Below are 20,212 nucleotides of genomic sequence, written 5' to 3' on the forward strand. Positions count from 1 at the left end.
GGAGGGACCTAATGAGATTCCTCCTGATTGAGGGAAGGGCTTCATCAGTCTACTCTTACCTCATGTAGGAGTCTCAACCAGGCTGCTGGAACCATGTTCTTCTGTCAACATTAACCATTAGTTATGCATGCTACGCATTACAAGTCCCGGTCAGAATATTTTTAAACGCTCCTTATACAGTTGTGAACATTTCCTGTTACCTATGCAGATCTTGGTGAAATATGTGGTTAACTTGTATAAACCTGTTCTGAAATTTACTTTAGGAGGCAACGGCACTGCATTCATTGACAGACTACTCAGCCATCCGCAGTTAAATTCATGTTATTATTGATTGCCATCATTTACTGATTTATTTCCAAGCTGATGGATGAGAGAGAAAGACACAGGCAGCACCGTGATTTATAGTCATCCAAAAAGTAGATGATGAGACCTGAATTAGTTAATCTAATCTACAGCAGTCAGACTTAAAACATTATAAAGCATTATAACCACACAGGTCCTACCTCATTGAAAGGTTTCATTTCAGTGCCAGATAAGTGGTAGAGCGGCTTGGTATGGCCCTTCTGAATGAAATCCTTGAAAAAGCTGTTGATTTCAGCAACTGAGATCACACACACTGTAGAACTGGCTGTGGGCTCAGGAGAGTCTGGTTTGCTACGTGCAAACGCAGCAAAAAGCACATCATCTTCTTCCTTCAGATCCATGTCTCTGCGCAGGTCATTTCCGGCTTTGGCCACGTGTGCCGCCTGAAGGATGTTGAACACCATCTGGGTGGAGCGCTTCCTCCTCCCCTTCTCTGAGTAGATGCACTCAAAGGGCATCTCCACGTAGTGCAGAAGCTCCAGGTCGGACGAGCACATGCGGACGATGCGTGTGTGGAAGGCCTTGGACGTGCCGCCTTCCCGCTGTACGGTGAGGAAATAGACATATGCGCCACTCTGAAAGGAGTAGATGTAGTGCAGGGGATAATTCCCATGCAGCCCAGGGGTCAGGTCCATGTAGGAATGCTCAGAGACAAACTCAAAGCGGTCTTGGGTCTCCCACATCTTCCGTATGGAGATCGTGTGGTGGAGACGTGAAGAGGAAGGTAGAGAGGAGTTGAGAGGCTCTGAATTAGCGACAAAGAACCTCACGACACCACCGACTTCCACGTTTACTATCTGGGTTCCAGCAGGGCCGGCGACATAGCGGCTCCCGTCTTTGTTATGTGAGCCCAGGCAGTTCACCTCAACGTCCAGCTCACCGTCTTCCAGCAAGTGGCGGCTACACACGCCGTTCCCCACTGTCCCACAGCTGAAGAGCTCAGGGTCATAGTAGGTCTCCATCAGCAAAGCCATGCTGGTGTTGTTAGCGTTGGGCGGCTGGTCCCTGCAGCCCTCACAAGCACTGCATCGTGGGCCCTCATGGACAGGTCCAGTTTTATACTCGTGCGTCTTCTTGAGATCCTCTGATAAGGCAGTGAGTTTGTTGGTAGCACCCACATATACGCTTCCATTGAAAACTAGAAGTTTCTGGACAGGTGTATTTGACACAAAGTGGGGGAGGTCATAGGTCACAGAGAGATTGAGTTTGGAGATTTCTCTTGGTTCCTTGCACTGCCCTTCTATGCCCAACCACAGTGTCTGCTGAATGATGAGAATGGACGCAGCAGCAACAATGAGAGTGATTCTCATTTTGTTTCTGTAGATGGTAAAACAGAAACACACAAACACAGTCTGTATCATCAAAGACGTATGTTAATATAATTGCCCCCGCCACATCACAACCAATTCTACAGCAGAGACAGAGACAGAGAAAAAGGCTAGAAATAACAGTCTATGTATTGGAACAAAGCCCATTAGAAAATTAAAGTCAAGTAGGCATACAAATTCTTTTGGGACTGGTGTAATTGAGATAAACTATCCTGGTTAAATGGCATGGGTAAAGCCCTCCCCCAAACTAAAATGACAATGAGATCAGTAGTAGCCATTCTAAGATGAGTGGTATCTTAACCAAAATAGCCCAAGAACCTGCAATTCACCACAAACTACATGATAACAAAATGGATGAATTCAGATGGTTAAACAGCCTTTCTGTGGTTGTGTAGCTGTGGAAATGAATCACAGCAGCAGCCTCCACTGAATGCACTGCGGTGACAAGTCTAACTTTAGACAGCGTCCTCAAGGGAGTGGTTGATAAATTCAATTAAGGTAGCTAGGCTGCAGACGCTGGAGAAGTGATTTATAGTTGGTGTACCTATACCCTAAGAGGTTGCTTTGAAGAGGAGAGACAGACAGACAGACAGAAAAACAGATATACAGACAAAGCAACAGCATCAGATTCCGTCTCCTCCAACCTAGGCAACCGGAGTGGTCCAAATACTCTTATCTGTGCCTCAAAACAGGGAGGTATATCAACAAAAGGTGGGTGTTTAGCATATAGTTAACTTGCTATTTGGTTAAGCTAATAGATGTTAAACAATTTTAAACTGTAAAATAATGACTAGAAGTTATTTTAAGTGGTAATGGTTTACTGTCAGCAATTAATATCAAAACAACACTTTGTTAATGTTATTTAAGCATATTTGATCTCGCGAGTAAAGTGAATACTCGTCTAAGTTGCGAAACATGCTGAAAAATTGCACAACCTATTAACTTTAAACGTAGCATCGTTAATACCTGAAATCTACCAACTGCAAACGTGTGTCGAACAGTGAATCATAAAGTCAACAGGGGACCGCACAACAGGATTATTCACTGCAGAGAAATTTCAACAAGTCAAGGTATTTTACACCCTGACATAGTTTTGACATTCAGCCTTTATAACGTTTCACATTAAATGTCAAAACGTTCCCGTGAAAAAAAAAAAGTTTTTACAACACGTGAACAAAAGTTAGTCACCAGGCTTACGACGAGGGAGAGGAAAAAGCGCCCTTACCTTCCCGGTAGAACGGATACCTGTCAGAGACTGAAAGAGTAATCACATCTTCTTTTAGTCTGAACGGAAGCACTGAAAAGCAACGCAGGAGCGCCGAGTTTCCCCGAACGTTTAAGAAGTTGCCTTTCACAAGTCCCCAGAAACTCTGCAGCCTCTGCGAATCCGAATATGGACGCAGCGGCGTGGGTTCCTTTCACTGCGAAAACGCCCGTACGGTCCGTCACGCTACGGCTCAGTGAGGCGGTCTGCCGATGTTGAGAGGCTTCAGGTGAACGCAGTCTTTCTCTGTCTGCTGCGTCATGAGACCGGGAGCCATAGGGCTCGGTGATTGGCCAAAATTGGCGGAGACGAAAGACTGTTTCAGATTATTGGTATTAAGTACCACAATAGTCTAATAATAATAATAATAATAATAACAATACCAAATTTATCAATAGTCTGCATTTATCTTATTCTACTAGAGTTAGTTGCCTATGTTACTGCAGTTTTACATTAGGAGATGAATTACGAATCACGGTATTCCCCAAATATTTTATCATATAAATGCAATTTCCTTGTTTTTATATTGCAACATGAGTCATTCCAATTGCAAATTAAGCATCGTTCTAGCTCATGCTAATAATACCAGTGGAAAGGTCGTTGGAAGTATGGAAATCCATCCGCAGAATAGACCACTGCTAAACCAATAAAATATAATTGATAACGTGAATTTGTGTGTGATTCCACTTAATCGTGCATAGAGTCATCACTGTTTGGCACACTGTCTCTTTGTTATAATTCATTTGCCTTAATGATGTGTATCTGACTGTTAGACAATGAGTGTGTTTTCCAGTGTAACAGAGCCTAGTTGTGTTGACTGAGTATTCGCCTTCTCTAACTGTACTTTTGATACATTCACTCTGGTAAATCGCAAAGGTCGCTGCGGCGGTCATCCTCACCTTACCTTCCAGTAATCATCAAACTGTCCGCGTATGGGGGAATTCAAGAGCTATGACACACTCTGGAAATATGTTTACTCGATCACACTCATCGCAACACCTGCTCCTGCCCTGCATTTCAAAGCACTTTTTTTGTAAACAGCTAAATAAAAAATAGTTCAGCGTGGTTCTTTTGGTTTGTCAAGATTGGTTTGTCAAGATGTTAAAAGCTTTTACTCCCTAAGATTACTCACAGGAAGCAACTGCAAACCTAATTATGCCACCTGGTGGTGATACTAACACCTGGCGATAGTAACCCCCCAAATCCTCATTTTTATACGAACTTAAGCGAAACAATGGACTAAGTATACAATTTAAGAGTTAAATCATTCTTCAGGTGAAACTAACTTACTACCCATATTATTTCCTTGTGGTCAATACACTCAAGGTTGACTGCTGACTGGGTCATTCTGTTACTGTAAACCCTGATAAATGGGTTACTCATTACACGGCTACTGTGGCTCATTCAGGGAGATGCACTTAACCCACTGACCATTAAAACAGCAGTGATTTAGATGTCCACGCCATCAGTCAATAACTTTGTTCCATAGTTGTTGAGATTGGCAGCTGACATGCAGACAGTCCATAGGGGTTGGTCTCAAAATCAAATAACTTTGGTAAATAACTAAAATTATGCCTTATGTCTGATTATTCTAACCTCTTTGAACAATAATGATACAATGTTATAGGCTGTCCTGAACACACTTTTAGAATTGTATTACACTGTAATTAATGCATTATAGTCTAAGTGTTCTGAATTAAGTTAAAATGTTTTGCAAGTTGCAGTCAATCCCTTGCTTTAGATGGACAGAGCCTTAATCTCAAACTGGCATCTCATTCTATCCAAACTGATTGGATATACCATATGGCATGAGTTGACCTAGAGTGTTGTCAACAAGCTGGGACTAATATAAGGCCTGTATACGCTTAAACTCACCACTGTATTTTCAAAGATTGTATAAGAAACATGTTGCAAGATCTTGAGCAAACAGAGATTTATTGATATAAATACAAATCCATAGGGTGATCCAAAAAAATCAAAATCAGAAGCAAAAACTAGAACGGACTGGTTACAAACAGGAAAACACTCAAAGAACAAGGGATGTTTAACAAAAGAAAGCTGTCCGGATGAACAAGGCTCTGAAACTCAGTATGAGATACTTCATAATGTGTGCAGGCGAAAGAGAAGCATTCATAATAACTGGGAATGAGCTGCAGATGGAACTAAGTGATAGGAGAGATCAGGGCAGAGCTGGCACTCGGTGGAGGCGAGACTAGAGGGCTGACACTACCTCCTACTTTAGGAATGGCAATCCCTCTGCTAAAGGGGCTCCTAAGAAGAGGAGCAGGACGAGCCAGGCAGGAACAGTGGAAATCTGGGATAAGGCTGGGGTCCAATACATCATATTCTTTGACTCAGCAACGTTCCTCTGGGCCATACCCTACCCAGTCCACCAGTCCGCAACACGCAGCCCATGTGGTACATGGAGTGTATGAGTGTGTCCACCCCACCCATACGTGAGATCACTATCAACCTCCAGTGCTGGAGAAGTTCACCCATGGGCATCCCTATCAGCCAAGGGACCAGCCTAATGAGGGAGACATGAAAGGTGGGTCAGATTTTTTTTTGTGACAGGGCCACTGGTGTTTACAAATTACCCGGTTCACCCACCAGAGGACTTTGAATAGTCCTACAAATCATGAACTGAGTGTACTACATGGTAAGTGGAGTCACACGGCTGGAAAAGACGACAGGGAAACAAACCTTCAGTCCTGCCAGAGTGTGAATGCTGTAGGTAGAGGAAAGGAGGCTTACCTTAGTTGTGTCAGTAGACCTTTCCTGTGGTCTCCCAGACACAGCAAGGAGATGTCCTCCACAACAGTATCACAGGCTAAGTATGCATGAGTTGGGCAGCTTAGTTTGTAGATAAGGTTATCCCACCAGATTGACATGTCAATAAACCCTTCCAGAGACATGAGGTCATCCCAGTGTACCCTCTGGGCAAATCTGTACACAGGCATGCTTGCACAGACATGCTTTAATGCACGTACTACTGTACCAGAATATCATTACAAACTTACCCATCTCCTTACTGGGAACTTCACAACAGAGTAGACATGCAGGTCAAAGGAATTTCCTTTGATCAAGACTTCCCGGCCAGTGGATGATGCCAGAGGGCTGTTGTAAAAAGTTGTTTTTGTAGTTTGTTTCTGTGCTAAGAGTGATTCAATAGCTAGAGCTGAACACCTGGTGCAAAATGACAGTGAGCCAGAGCAGTTGACTTTCAGTTGTGTCCCCAGAAAACACGTCTGAAAGAAAGAACAGACAACCACAGCACTCTGCCATATGACCGAATGCTGTTCTAAGGCCATCTTTTAGACCGACCACCTTTGCTCAATATAAATGTTCACTCACCTGCACAGATTTTTGATTGGAGCACGGCTCTAAAACCCCTACAACCCTTCAATAGAAACGCACAAATCCACCAAATAGTCCTATTAAAAGGGGTGGTTTCCCAAGGGATTGTTTCTAATGTAAAAAACCTAGATCTTTGCTTTTGTTTTTTGTGCTTGTCTGCGTTTTCTGTCCTAGTCACACTGATAACCGCCTCATTTTCTGTGTCCTTTCACATTTGATTTGAAAGAGACAAATAGCTGTTTTTATGCCCCCGGGACAGGGAGGTGCGAGGGAGCGATGGGATTCATCCCAATCATGTTTCACTCAGCTGTACACTTCAGAGTGAGGTAATGGAAGCATGAAACAGGTGGGGAATGTGACAGTGAAACAAAGCGGGTTTCTTAACTTTCTTTAACGCAGTTTACAGGGATTTTTTAAATCTCCACTTATTTCTCTGGTATGTTACACCTGATTCAAACCATGGAGTGAAAACAAATCAAGGAGCGTGTTTAGGTGTATTATTGATGGGAAATAGTGTTATAACTGGCAGCTGAGTGTGTTACTAGAATCTGTACTGATACAACCTAGCTACTTAACCTATTTTGATTATTATCTTATACATAGCGTTTGTGAGTAATTTACGTTGAGCTGGCAAATAATAATGTGGGACATTTATGTTGAGATATTTTTTGTTAATTCTGCCGTATTCTTTCGTTGGACTTGAGTTGTGCGGGACTAACTCTGGCGAGCGTCAAGCCAGGTCTGCTAAAGTGCACGTCAGAGTCAGCCGCTGGTAATTAGGTTTGCTTGTTTTGTGTCACTTCAGAGAAAACAGTTTAAAAACGGGTGGATAAATGAAACTAAGGGTCGAGGGCGCACACAGGGCGGTACAATGCAACATTTTGCTCGCATTTCTTCACAAAAAAAAAAGAAAAAAAAGAAATTACCAAAACAATTCGTATAGCTACATTTCTCTTTACGATGCCTTGTAGAGATATGCTAAAACACCTCGTGAAACCGCTCTCCCATCTGAAAGCAGCCTGTCACATAAAATGACTCCTTTCCTGTAGATAATTCCGCCTCTTGACTGAGAAAACCTTATCTAACCCAACTAGCATTTTGGATACTCTATTTTCACATTTACAGGTTTCATAGTGGTCAATTTTCCTGTTGTTCAGAGTTAAATGGTTCAGACGTTGACTCGCTGTCAATCATTATGCAATCTTAACACAACCATACATTTCTGTAAGACAGTAGCTCGGACTTTTTGAAGCATTTAATAAATGTTTGTATTACTACGTATATATTTCTATTCAATAGTTCGTGTATATTTATATTCAATATTATATATTGAATATAAAACATTTGTAAATGCTTATTCCAGTGCATATCTTTTCTGTAAACAGTAAAACATCTTTAATGCTTAACCATGTAATACAAAGTAGACAGCAACCTTATAGAGAAGTTGTGTCAGATATGAACCAAATAGTATGTCCCAAGGACTGGGCTAAAAAGTACTTCCATGCTGAGATTGTGCTGGTTGCATTCTTTCCTAAAATAATATATTTTACCAGCAGGGGGAAACGTTGCACAATAATTAAAAGCCAATCAGACAGCCGTTTATTTATCTTGAAGCATTCACAAGCAGCCTCAAAAAGCCAAAAATATGCTTTTGACAAACAGCAATTGCAGATAAATCTATGACATGGGTCTAACAAAGGCTATGATTTACACTGTGACATTACTTCCCATCACTGAGTATAACACTTTTTTTTTTAAATGATGACATTTACTAAGGTTGCACAATATGGAGTTCTATCAAATGTATCGCAAATGTTTTAAATCCAATACTTATTACTTTTGACCTATGGACAATTTAAATCTGCTATAACTTGATTAACAACTACCTTCTAAAAGTGATTTCAAAGAGCATTAATTAGCCTAAAGCTTAGATTTCATGATCTCCAAAGCAGAGGTATACTACCAGCAATAGAAAAGCTCACTTTTGGAATTCAGAGAATGAAAAATACTGCCATAATGGAGACTGTGCTGATGTAAGCCTTAACTTAGCTGTTTATTTACACTAACCTCTCCCCCTTTTAAACACTTTCTAGCTGTTGTTTACTGTGCCATCTTAGCTGGTGTGGCTCAAAATAAAGTGCCCTGAGTAAATACATACTGTCACACTGAGGGTTCCCTCAGAACAGTCTTAGACAAACTCAACCTCACATTAGGAAAACTGACACTAAAGATTAATCACAATGAATTACTAATATAATCAGTTAAATTGTACACTTTCCCTACCAATAATTTGAAGTTTCAGTGACCTGAAATAGCTTTAGTAGATTACACACCCTTTAAAAACCCACTGACAAATGCTTCATTTAGAAACAATAAAAAGCGACAGGGTTTCTTTTGAGCTTTTTAATGTGCACAGCGTGATGTATACAGTTAAAGCAGGGAGAGAAAAAAATACAGCCTCTCATGCCAAGAGACTCATTCAATCACATATTTTTACCATCCTCACAGACAGCAGGTAGACAGAAAGGTGACTGAGTCGAAATACGTTCAGTGACTGTATAAACAAAAATGCCCCATTCAGCAGCAGCTGTGGGGCCAAACACTTCAGTCTGTCGCCAGTCTTCGCCAGTGTGTGAGTCTGACAGTGAACAAATCCGGAAGCAGAAGGTATCGACTTTTATGAAGAGAGCTGGCACTAAATTGAGCTTTTTGCACAATCAAACAAGCACACAAACAAACAAACAAGTTATGCCATGATGCACCTCGGTTTGTTTATAAAATGTCATGAATGGAGAAACTAACGAACAAAAAATAAAAATCCAAAATAATCAAAAGTACTTCATCTTCAGAGAGCATAGAGGAAAGCAGGTGTTGCTATGGCTACAGTGCTGCGTGCTCATGCAAAACTGCAGCACTTCACTGATGCTGAAATGTCTCGCATGGTCTTTGCTTCAGGTGTGGTTAATCTAAGCAGCTGGGCTCAGGAAGCAATTGTGTAGGACATTAAGGCTGAATATTCTCATTCTCTGCTTCAAAAAAACCAAACAAACAAACAAAAAAAACCCGGTTGTTTTCACAATGTCCTGTTAAATGGGTTTTGTATGGGGCACAAAGTCAGGCGTACAGTCTTTCCTGTTTGTTTGTGCTGAGCTGATTTCTCAGTGGACTCAGCAAAGTCAGCCGTTTTGCTTCATGTTTACACCCTGGTACAGCAATGGCAGCATGCAGTGTCATGGGCAGTCTCGAAATCAGCAGGAACACACCCAACACAAAAAAAAAACAAATACAGAAAACACCTTTTGATAAACTTTAGTAGACTATAGTTGATAACGCAAGCAAAAGGGTCAAAAAGGGGAGACACATAGTTTAAACTGGAAAGCTGAAGTTTTGAATGATTACACAAAGGAATGCATGAACAGATGAGGAGGGATAAAACCCCTTATAGATTCACAGCCTTTTCCAGCAAGCCAAATAAAACATAAGACAGGCTGATCAGGTGCTCCCTTAGTGACATAAAGCCTTACATGATTCTACCTAATAACATTTCATACAATTTTTTGCCAATGGTTGACAATCCCAAATTGGAGGAAGACAAACATAATGGACAAAAAGAAAAAGAAGAAAAGAAACAGACAGAGAAGGCTGACTTTTAAGTGAAGGGCACCTCAGGGACACAACATACTGCCCCTGTCTCTGCTCTCCTTGGGTAAACCTCTTTAACAAGAAGATCATTTTCCTCTTTTTAAATTCTTTGTTTCCCTCCTTCTGAGCTTCTGCCCCACCCCTGCCTTGCCCCCAGTTTCCCCCTTCACTTCCTGCCCCCCTACACCACCTTCGCGCTGGTGATCCGCACGTCCCCGAAACACTTCCCCATGGCCTCGAACAGAGGATTGCAGAAGGTGTGCACACAGATGGAGTACACTTGACTGATGCAGTGGATCTCGATCAGGTAGCTCTTCACGCACGGCACCACCGCCCAGATGTGAAGGAAGGAGAGGATGGCGAAGAAGATGCCCCAGATGAGCGCCAGTGGAATGCCCACGAGCGCTGTCAGCAGCCGGTAGCACCAGTACTTGGTAACGGTGAACGTGGTGAAGCTGGCCTTCCACACACCATCAAAGCTGTAGGTTCCTGCCGGCTCAGCGATCACGTCCTCAAAGTCCACCTGGAGGGGCACAGCAAGTCCTGTTAACAGTGGCAGTGGCCATGACAATGTAGTACGGAAACATCAAAGTTCCATATTGCATGTTTTTTGCATCATGATCATAAAATATTAAGCAGAGACTAAGGTGTACCTGACGCATGACACATTTCATATTATTGTGAATGTCGAAGAGGAGAAGTGCATAAAGTTCACTGTTTGTAAGAGAAAAATGTAGTTAACTCAATGCTTGGATTACTGGTCACATAGTGAGCCACCTAGTTAAGTGTTCTGTGAAAAAGAGCAGCTAAAAATACATTATAAAGTGGGATCAAAGGTGTGCAAACTAGAACACAGTAGTGAGAAAACTAATATCTCCATATCAGTTTCTAGCATACTGGCCAAGAATGCTTCACATTCCACAGAGACAGTTCTGTTACACAGTGCAGTGGCCTTATTACATCCTGACTCACACTCAGGGCACCATCTACAGTACTGAACTTCATAAATCACACTGAAGTTGAACATGTGCCTGACACTAAAAGCTAACATTCAGAGAAGCCCTCTGCCTACGGTCGGGTCCGGGCCAGCTAAATGCACAGGGTTCTGTTCAATCTTTCCTGGACCTCACAAGCCATCCATAGGTCTATGTACCTGCTTCATAGAAGTAAATGCTCTGTGGCATGTTACTGAATGGAAAAATACACTCTGACTACCTCAGTCCTTCAGAACCTGCAAAGACATGACTACGCTGCTGTATTACTTAACAGCTCGATTCTGAGTGTATTGGCATGGATGAAAGGTTTTCTTGCCTGCTACTGTACTTATAGATCACTTATCTACTGAAAGCTGTCACGACTAATGCCAGCTAAAGCAAAAAGGTTCTGTTCCAGACACATTGGATTCATGCAGCTCCTATAAACTATCAGAGTCTAAAACTCAGTAGTGGTTTTGTAATCATGGCTTAAACCTATTGGTATTTCCCACAATGGTTCTTTGGTAAGGGGGATTCTCTACATAGCTCATTTGTAAACCTGGTCTAGTTGACTAAGTTCAACTGGTGTTTGGGGAAAAGGCCATCTAAATGTTCTGAGTACAGATGAGTTAGAAAGGAGTGTCTCCAAAGTGGAAAACACCCAGAATGAAAGATTACCATATATCAAACCTCTTGAAACCGCTGTGGCTAAAGCAGCTCTATACAGCAGATGAAAAAAAAAATATGGCTTGATTTCTATATATAAACATCTCGTTCCAGCCTTACATCTGCATTCTATCTTGACTAGATGAATGTATAGTTTGCATCTCTTGAAAACTATGAAACTCAGTGTAACTGCAATACATGCAATACATGTATTGCATGTATTGCAATACATGCAATACATCATAAAAAAAATGGGGCTTTTCACTTTTTAGATATCAGAACAATAACTTGTTTCCATTTTCAATTTCAAAATAAAGTAATTTTAATAAACTCTAATAAACAAAATGCTTTTCCCTGAGAAAGACTGATAAGTACCTCAGAGTAGGTAGACAAATTAAATGTAAAACTGTTATAGATTGTAGCACAAGATACTTCTCTTTTGAAAAGTTAAAAACTCAACACTATTGCAACAGTGTTCATATGCATCACTTTCACATAATTCATTGGAAACAAACCATCCTAAAGACCTTAGTTGTTTGTGCACAAAGAACATTATAAAACCCATGGCAGTGTTTGCTGATGGTTACAAAAGCACCTCCCCTTGGCCTGCTTGTGGTCTGTGCACTAGATGGAGCCTGTGGGGATAAATCCTCCACCAGTGTGCTATTAAAAGAAAGCTTTTTTATGAGAGGAAAATGTTCTTTTCGAAGGGCAAGCTGCTTAAGGGTTTCCTCAGTGGTGGAACTGATGTGGATAGTGGATTCGGCTCAACCAACGGGGAACAGGATCCAGATGCCAACCTAGAGGAACACCCTAAGTGTGTTTGTGTGTGTGTGTGTGTGTGTGTGTGTGTGTGTGTGTGTGTAATATGGTGAGGGAAATGTTGATGGGAATTCCCTGCTCCCCCACTCAAGACCACAAGTTAGCATGCACACATCTCTTCCTCCATTTACCAGTGAAAAAATGAAAACAAAAATTATAGACAAAATGCTTGCAATTTTTCCTACAAACTGAGTGTGTGGACAAATCATAAATACTTTTCTATTAGGCCTGTCTTCAAGAAATGCGACTGGAAAAAAGTCAGGAGGAAAAAGAAAGAAAGAAAGAAAGAAAGAAAGAAAGAAAGAAAGAAAGAAAGAAAGAAAGAAAGAAAGAAAGAAAATGAAATAGCGAAGGAGGGATCCCTCATGTGATGAGTGCTTTTTCCTATATGAGAGCGCATACGTCCTGTCGGAGGGTATCCCTGGAATCAGCTCGCCTAGCCGCAGTGCTGAGTGACGGATATATCAGATAACACTCAGTACATTTCAGATAGTAAGTTAAAAGCCATGGCAGAGATTAAACAGGTATTTTAAAAACGCCTTGTCGTTCATCTCTGCCTACCGTCTGAATGATTTCACACTAGAAAACTTACTTTAGGATTGTTAGAAAAGAAAAAAAAAAGACAGTAAACTCAAAATATATTTCCTTTTTTTTTTTTCAAACGGAGAGCTTAGGTTGGTGCGCTCAGACAGCTCATCAAAGCCGCTACCGCAGCGCGCGGAAAAGCGGGCTAGAGCCCGTGCTACGGTCGGCCGCGAGAGCCCGAGGAGCACTGCTGCGCGCTCACGTCCCACGCGATGCTCCCAGCGCTGGTTTCACAGGCTCGTGACATGGTCCAAAACATTTCGCGTAGCAGTAACAGTTTCTATCAGTCATTATTTCCAGCGGCAACGTGACACGGACGGTATAGCCAATGGCTTTTGCATTTGCTAAACTGTTATTTTTTAATCGTCGAGAGTAACACAACTTCTTGTAAACTTCTATATGCTATAACGGAGATTATTTACACCTGACAGAAATATGAACATGTGTCGCTTGTCATAAAAAAATAGTTTTTCACCCTGCTTTTTTTCTAAATATAAATATAATTAATTTCACTCAGCAGACGTGGTGTCAGCGACTATACACGTTATTTTGACGCATATTTTAAGGACTTACCTTTACCACATGATCATTTAAATGTTTTGGGTCCCGGTTGACCAAGTCTATCTCCTTAGTGTGGATATCTTGAAGAGTTTTCTCGTTGATACTGTCGTTATCCATATCTTTGTTGTTTGGTTTATATATGTTCCCCTGTTTTCTGATGAATGGCGAATGAATGTATTCCTGTAGGTCCCAAGAAAACACAAATTTAGTTCAAATGAGGAGGAATAGCAAGAAGAAACTTAGCACATTACCCAGGCAAGGGATGGGTTTAAGTGGATAGAAGTTCAGTACCACACCCCTCTCTAACAGAGGCCGAAGTCCCGCCGCAAGGGGTCGTCATCAATCGCTTTGCGCACGAGTACGCCAGGCAAGCATCGTCCAAAATTGTCAGAAATACTTTATATAAGTATTTGTTTTTATGTGCGCTAAACTATAATAAAAATACGAGTGTTAAGCGTATGCATTTGAAGCATAAAGACGTTTGTAGCTTATATGAAATGAAACGGGCTCCGATAAGCTTTTTGAATAATAGGAGATTAATATAACTAATACGTATAAGTTACATTACATTATTATTTTTGAAAATTCCTGCAAAAACGTGAACGTGCCCGGTCAGCTAGAGGGGAGTGGTACTCAGCGTCAAAGGTTTGACAGAAGGTGAGTGTTCACAAGTACATGCCAAAAGTGATAGCGCTGGAGATCTGGCTAATGCACGTAATTGTGCCAATAGTGGACAGATGTGCAAATACACTGCATTCCAAATCTTGGCACCTGGATTCGGTAGTATTTCGATAAGATACAAACAAAATGTTAATACTTCACTTTAGCTCTAAAACAGTTTAGATATAGTTTAGTGCAATCGAATTAATCGCACGAACCCATTTCTAAAGGCATTAACTATGTCTGGCGTGTGTGGAAATGATTCAGTCTTACCTCGGTTTCGCTATCCTTAAGTCCGCCAGTCATGCTGTCTCTCGCGTGAAGTGCAATCAGATGAACGTTTCGAAGTAATACAATGACTTTACAGAGGAAGCTCTGTTTGTGGGAGGCGTTGGGACTGGTTACGGTTGGGAGTCTTCACTGACACTGACAGTAATACTGCCGCAAACTTTTGTCCTCGCTTTACGCTAGCCTCATTACGCACTGCCTGTAGCTATTAAATCTGTGTGGCGTGCATTAAACGCACTACTCACGTTTCTTGGAAATGGGCAAATGTCTCTTGCAGTCACCTGTGCAGACAAGCGTTCACTCTAATAAATGAATATGTAACCCGCCATTAGCCTGCCACTCAAAGGATTACGCAGTGTTAGTGGTGGAGATACTGATGTGAATTTTCCCGAATTAGTCACATAATTGGGCTCTGTAGCAACCTCCGCTAAAGGAGCTCCTCGGTTTTAAAACATGTTGAGCCTGGAACCTGACAACTACACTAAAGACGGTTTGCATTCCTGTATCATTTACCTGATCGCAAAGACACCACTAGGATGGAATGTTTTTGAAGCACGTTTCTTTAATGTTGACGGCACACATTTAAAAGACAAACGTCTCTCAAATGTAGGCAAGCGTTTTTACTTTTTTTTCTAGAACTGATTCCCACTGAGCTTCTGTTGCTTTCTCTTTACCGTCTGTTTATTATCCACCCCTACAAACCTACAAATAAAAGAGCTGACATGATTTGTTAGCCAGAATCATCGGTTGGTTAGGTAGGAGCCAGTATGCAAAGCATGACTTTTGTTAGGAAAAGGGTGTGTATGAACGAGTAAGATCATAAAATCAACACTGATGAATGAACACAGTGTACCCTTGCTTGCAGCCTATGGAAATCAGATCCAAATTAAGAATGTAAATATTGATTGTGTAGTGACATGTTCTAGAGCATACCTGCATACCTTCACAATAAGCTTATTGACTATCCTTATTATTAATAAGTATTTATTCACCTGACCAAGCAGTGGTAATCTGTCTTCATAAATGGGCTCTCTACTATAAATATGAATTCAGTTCTGTGTTGCATAGTACTAACCACACATCAGTAACTAGCCAACCCTAAACACAGCTGCAGCGACTATATGGAACTCATCCCTTTATAACTATCTCTTCTATCATCCTGCTAATTCCCTTTGGGCTAACAGCAATAGCACTTGTCTCATCCATCAGCAGATAGATCAGATGTATGGTGCCCATGGGAAAATTAAGACTGGATTCATTCATGCTTGCCCTTAATTTATTGCACATTTTCCATCAGTCACAGAAGAGCACACCAACAAGAATTTCACTTTGAAAAATATTTTTTTATTTGATGAACCAAGAAGAGTTTAATCCGTATCGCGAAGGTTGTCTTTAATGAGCTGTGCTGTGCTCTGGAGTTTTGCTACATTACATCACTCAGCAGGGAGGAGGAAAAGAGAATACCTGAAGGCCTCATGTTCCATTGCACAAACAAGCCTTCCATTTTTCTCTGAAAGGCTGCTCTAAAAAAAGCCAACCAAACTGAGCTGACAGCTCTTCAAATGCAGCTTTGAAAGGCACTGAAGGCTGCTACACTGTGTAGGAATACATTATTCTTTAAAATCAATTAGCGTTCGAAGGGTATGTTGCCATATCAAATTAAGCCTAATAAAAAGGTTAACCTTACCAAAAATATATGAAAGCAAATCAGTTTGTTATCATGTGGTTAAGTTTAAGTATAAATATTAATTTAGTAAATATAAAAAATGTACTATCCAACAGAAAGTAGTCTGACCCAGTTTTATCTCTGTTGCCAATATACACCTTGCATGTATACATTAGCTACATACTATGCAGAAACATAAATCCTTAACGGGTCAAATGGAAAGCCTGCAAAAGAGTGCAATAAGCTGCCTCTTAGCATCTATGTACTGTTATACACACTGGTATGAACATACAAATTTGCTTCAGTCAATACCTTTGAAGTTCTCATATACAATACAAAAGCTTAATTACACACCCATATATATATATATATATATATATATATATATATATATATATATATATATATATAAACATTTATGGCGTTTGACAAACACACTGATCCATAGTGCTTTACATATTTCCCAGTGTGACATTACATGTACTCACTGGGAATCAGACCCATAACTTTGGTGCTACTAACATCATGTGCAACCAGCTCTACCAGGTGAGGTAGAGTAGCTAGAGTATAGCCTTTTACCTATTGATACACTCAACTAGGAGTCACATACTTTCAACTGCAGAACAATGCAATGGATAGAGTAAATATGGAAATAAAAATCCATAAAAAAATGGACACCTCCATGTCGGGCTCTTGAGCCATAGAGATTGTGGCATGGAGAGAACATCTGTGCGCCTAGCGTGCCTGGTCCAAAACGCACTGGTCGTCAGTTATGTGCAGCCTTGACAGTGATGGAAGACAGGCACCTGCCAGTGCTATGGAAGAAGGGTGCCAAGAAAAGGTCTGTCACGCTGGCCCAGATCACCTGGAGGGAGGCCAATGCCATCATGAAACTCCGGACCAGTGGCATTACCACCCTGCACACAACACAGAACAGAGGTCTCATTACAGCACAAAGCCATCACTAGCGATTCATTACTAACATCACTGACCACACCATTGTTATCTGAGCACATTACTATATATGAAGCCAAAAGATTACAGCTGAGGTCTACTTAATCTGCTGAGCTGTTCTCCTCTGTACTGCATGGAAATAATTGTAATGTGTTTAATGGCCATCAAGCAAGGCTTGCAGTGCTAAGTTCTCATGGCAGGTGTTTCCTCTACAGCCTGACTGGTGCTTGTGTTGCCACTTCTCGCTGTCAAAGGTGAGCTCACTGTCTTTTAAATTCTGTAGGGATGGTGTCTGGACACAGCATCTCTCAGCAGGCCTTTTAAAGGTATATACATATATCTGAATGGCCATTTAAAGGCTGCAAATGTTTGATCAAATGTAATAGCACTTCTATGGGACCTGCAGGTCCCTATTACAGGATTTTTTTCCACTCCTGCCATTTATGGACTATTGAAGCACAGACAAACTGAAATTTGATCTATACCCACAAGATATGTCCACACGAACTGTAAAAGGTTAACTGTGGAGACCTGGGTGATTTGTTTTATACATAATATAAGCCACCATAGTGGCATGAAGAGTGAAGAGTGACTTATTTCCTTTGCCTTTGTACTTTTTCTAAGGCCATTCTTTATCTAGGTGTTTAGGAGCCAAGACAAATATGCTGCAAAGGGGGTTGTGGAAAACATGCCCGAGAGCCAAAACATTCTAACCAACAAGAAGCTTTTTCATACCAAATATGCATACAGCTGAATACCCCGAAAACAATCCCGCCAACAAAAGCCAAGGGAACGGCGAGAATGGTGGTGAGAAGCCGGTAGAAGACATATTTCACCAGCTCGAAGCCAGCATGACTGCATATCCATACTCCGTCAAAACTGTGCGTGGAGCTGGGTTCTGCGATGACGTCATCAAAGCCGACCTGTCGAACAGAATAAACCCCGAAAGGATTCCCACGGCTCCCTGCCAGACGACTACTGTCGCTTAACACACTGCACTAAATACAGTAGGCGATCATGCGCCACTGAAAGAGAGGCGCTCGACAATACACTGAAACAAAGTATAATCTTTAAGGCTCGTATAATAACACTAATGAGTCCGTTTGCCTTAGCAACAGCTATTCTATTTAAATTAATTTCTCGCCAAATGATGCGCTTACCTTTAAGTGAGCGTTAAGGTTATTAGGGTCTCTGTCCAGTAGCGGTGTATACAACTTCTCTTTGTTTGTAAGAAACGGTTCGATCGACCTGTTGAACAGATCTTCATGCATTAAGATGCTTGTTTCGCCTTTTTCTTTTGCGATCCCCATCTTCGTTCTCCGAGCAACGCACCGTGTTCCTCTCAGCTGCGCTTATTGCCCACGGACTGTGCACGCACATGGAGCTACAGGCCCACGCCCCGTGCGGACAGCAGCGTAATAGAAAAACATTCTCAGGCAAAGCGGCCGTCGCCAGCGCGGTTCGCTTCCGAAGTGCATGATAGCTACCGACATTGGTTTATATCCTTTGTGAGTGGTGAATGTTGATCAAACATATTGCATACTTCTAATAAGTTATATATTTAGATCAACTTTGAAAGGCAATTCGTACAAGACAACATTAGACCAGGGAATAAAGACTGTATGTTTGATAACAGATTAAACAGGCTGAATGGGAGTGTCTGAGTTGTAAGAGTGTGTATTATTTTGAGATTCACTTTAATGAGCAACAATAAACATGAATAGGCCTGTAATTATTTTTATTGGATTTGTGGTCTGTAGCCACATAATTTGTATTCATTGAATCATTTTTTTTTAATGCTAGACAAGAAACATCTGTAGAATAAAACCAATCACTTTGGACATACTTCATAATGTCCAATAACTATCAGCCTCTGTCCTTAATAAAGCAGCAGGGTCTATTACAAAAGAAAACCTGGCAGCTTCAAGTTGCAGGTTAAATTTTAGCATCTCTTAATAAACATAATGGAAAATAATGAACTGTGAATAATGAGTTCACAGTTCAGTTAACATGTAGAGGCACTATTCTAGAATAATGTGTCCCATCTTATCAGGGTTTCCATGACCACAGTACTTCATTTTTCACCACATTCTGCATTCTCTTGAAAACCCTTGTATCTTACTTTGTCTGTGTTACAGATGCCTTTATAGAGTTCTCAGCATCTCAGTAATCTGTTCTGGATTGTTGGCTGTGGGGGTTAAATCCTGCATCCTTGCACTTGTATTCTGCCCTGTTATGTTGTTATGTGTGCACTCAGCATAAACAGCTACCTCACTGACAAAACGGATTTGCATTGCAGTGCCTTTTTCATTAGGGTACCTATCAGATGTGGGGTTTTTTTGTTTTGTTTTTTCCCCCTCTATGAGCAGTGCATGCAGCGTGTTTACGAGCAAGAGACCTTTTGAGCCCGCTGTGTCAGCGTAAACCGGCTGGGGTGTAAACCGAAACCCCAATCTGTTGAAAACAATTAGAGGACAAAAGGGTGAAGGCCTTAGTAGATCAGGACAGTGAAGCAAAACACAAACACCTGTGTGCTCCTGAAATGTGCACTGCTCTCCATGACCCTGACAGTGCCAGGCAGAATCACCCAGGATAAATCCTCAGCAAAGCATCAGGACCCAGCAGTGCAATGCAGTCACTGGATATCAGTTTGTGGCTGTGTGTGTCTGTCTTTGGAAACTGTGACAAAACAGAATCTCAGTATCATTGTGTGTGTATGTACTATGTATATGAGTGTACGTCCGGTCTTTGGTGACCAGTGGCAATATTGTTGACTCTACAGATTGGTATCCTTCATTCAGCCTTAGCCTTTTTGAGACAGTAGCATTATTTCAGCTACTGTAATTAAAATTAAATGTGTTAAATGCTTTAAATTAACATGGTACCCATGGGTTTATATGGTATATAAGCTTAAAACGTGTGACGTGATACTGTCATTTCGATTCATCAGTGTCATATGAGGTTGAAAATAGATTTTTAATTGCTTGAACATATAGATATCAACATAACTATATTCTTAACAAGTACTAACACTGTATTTGCCATGTTGGACTGTCTTGTTGGGCATTCTATTGAGCTCACC

General features: G+C 41.2%; 3 protein-coding genes across 5 annotated transcripts in view; all 3 read right to left on the bottom strand.

The window, feature by feature from the left end:
• Positions 1 to 3,186, bottom strand: part of met (MET proto-oncogene, receptor tyrosine kinase) — a 38,674-nt gene extending 35,488 nt beyond the window's left edge. The window contains exons 1-2 of one of the 2 annotated variants that reach the window (XM_081698963.1): positions 2,917 to 3,186; positions 504 to 1,680 (exon numbers count right to left, since the gene is read on the bottom strand). In XM_081698963.1, the coding sequence (XP_081555089.1) occupies positions 504 to 1,673 (1,170 nt within the window). In that variant the 5' untranslated portion in view covers positions 1,674 to 1,680; positions 2,917 to 3,186. The remainder of the gene's footprint in view (positions 1 to 503; positions 1,681 to 2,916) is intronic. The other variant, XM_035532420.2, reaches the window with a different exon arrangement.
• Positions 3,187 to 8,700: 5,514 nt separating this feature from the next.
• cav1 (caveolin 1) lies at positions 8,701 to 14,795 on the bottom strand. The gene is made up of 3 exons (XM_027022246.3): positions 14,496 to 14,795; positions 13,575 to 13,742; positions 8,701 to 10,477 (listed from the first exon to the last, which is right to left on the bottom strand). Exons 1-3 carry the CDS (start codon positions 14,526 to 14,528, stop codon positions 10,136 to 10,138), a joined length of 543 nt encoding a protein of 180 aa, XP_026878047.1. The 5' UTR covers positions 14,529 to 14,795; the 3' UTR covers positions 8,701 to 10,135.
• Positions 14,796 to 15,832: 1,037 nt separating this feature from the next.
• cav2 (caveolin 2) lies at positions 15,833 to 18,595 on the bottom strand. 2 transcript variants are annotated; one of them, XM_027022247.3, is made up of 3 exons: positions 18,291 to 18,595; positions 17,866 to 18,053; positions 15,833 to 17,093 (listed from the first exon to the last, which is right to left on the bottom strand). In XM_027022247.3, the coding sequence occupies exons 1-3, from the start codon at positions 18,438 to 18,440 to the stop codon at positions 16,943 to 16,945; spliced, it is 489 nt and encodes a 162-aa protein (XP_026878048.3). In that variant the 5' UTR covers positions 18,441 to 18,595; the 3' UTR covers positions 15,833 to 16,942. The 2 variants fall into 2 exon arrangements, 1 of the variants encoding a protein (XP_026878048.3); XR_014117721.1 differs by lacking the exon at positions 17,866 to 18,053 and having other exon boundaries at positions 16,955 to 17,093; positions 18,291 to 18,430.
• Positions 18,596 to 20,212: the final 1,617 nt, after the last annotated feature.

The sequence above is a fragment of the Electrophorus electricus genome, chromosome 16 (assembly GCF_041902795.1).
Source record: "Electrophorus electricus isolate QZ-2024a chromosome 16, ASM4190279v1, whole genome shotgun sequence".
Lineage (NCBI taxonomy): Eukaryota > Metazoa > Chordata > Actinopteri > Gymnotiformes > Gymnotidae > Electrophorus > Electrophorus electricus.

Excerpts from the sequence above, each read along its gene's own strand:
- cav1 (XM_027022246.3), bottom strand. The coding sequence starts at position 14,528 with ATGACTGGCGGACTTAAGGATAGCGAAACCGAG. Across the intron at positions 13,743-14,495 it reads TTAAGGATAGCGAAACCGAG|GAATACATTCATTCGCCATT; the intron begins GTAAGACTGAAT and ends TGGGACCTACAG. Across the intron at positions 10,478-13,574 it reads TAAATGATCATGTGGTAAAG|GTGGACTTTGAGGACGTGAT; the intron begins GTAAGTCCTTAA and ends GTGCCCCTCCAG.
- cav2 (XM_027022247.3), bottom strand. The coding sequence starts at position 18,440 with ATGGGGATCGCAAAAGAAAAAGGCGAAACAAGCATCTTAATGCATGAA. Across the intron at positions 18,054-18,290 it reads ACCTTAACGCTCACTTAAAG|GTCGGCTTTGATGACGTCAT; the intron begins GTAAGCGCATCA and ends TCTGTTCGACAG. Across the intron at positions 17,094-17,865 it reads TTCAGCTGTATGCATATTTG|GGTGGTAATGCCACTGGTCC; the intron begins GTATGAAAAAGC and ends TGTTGTGTGCAG.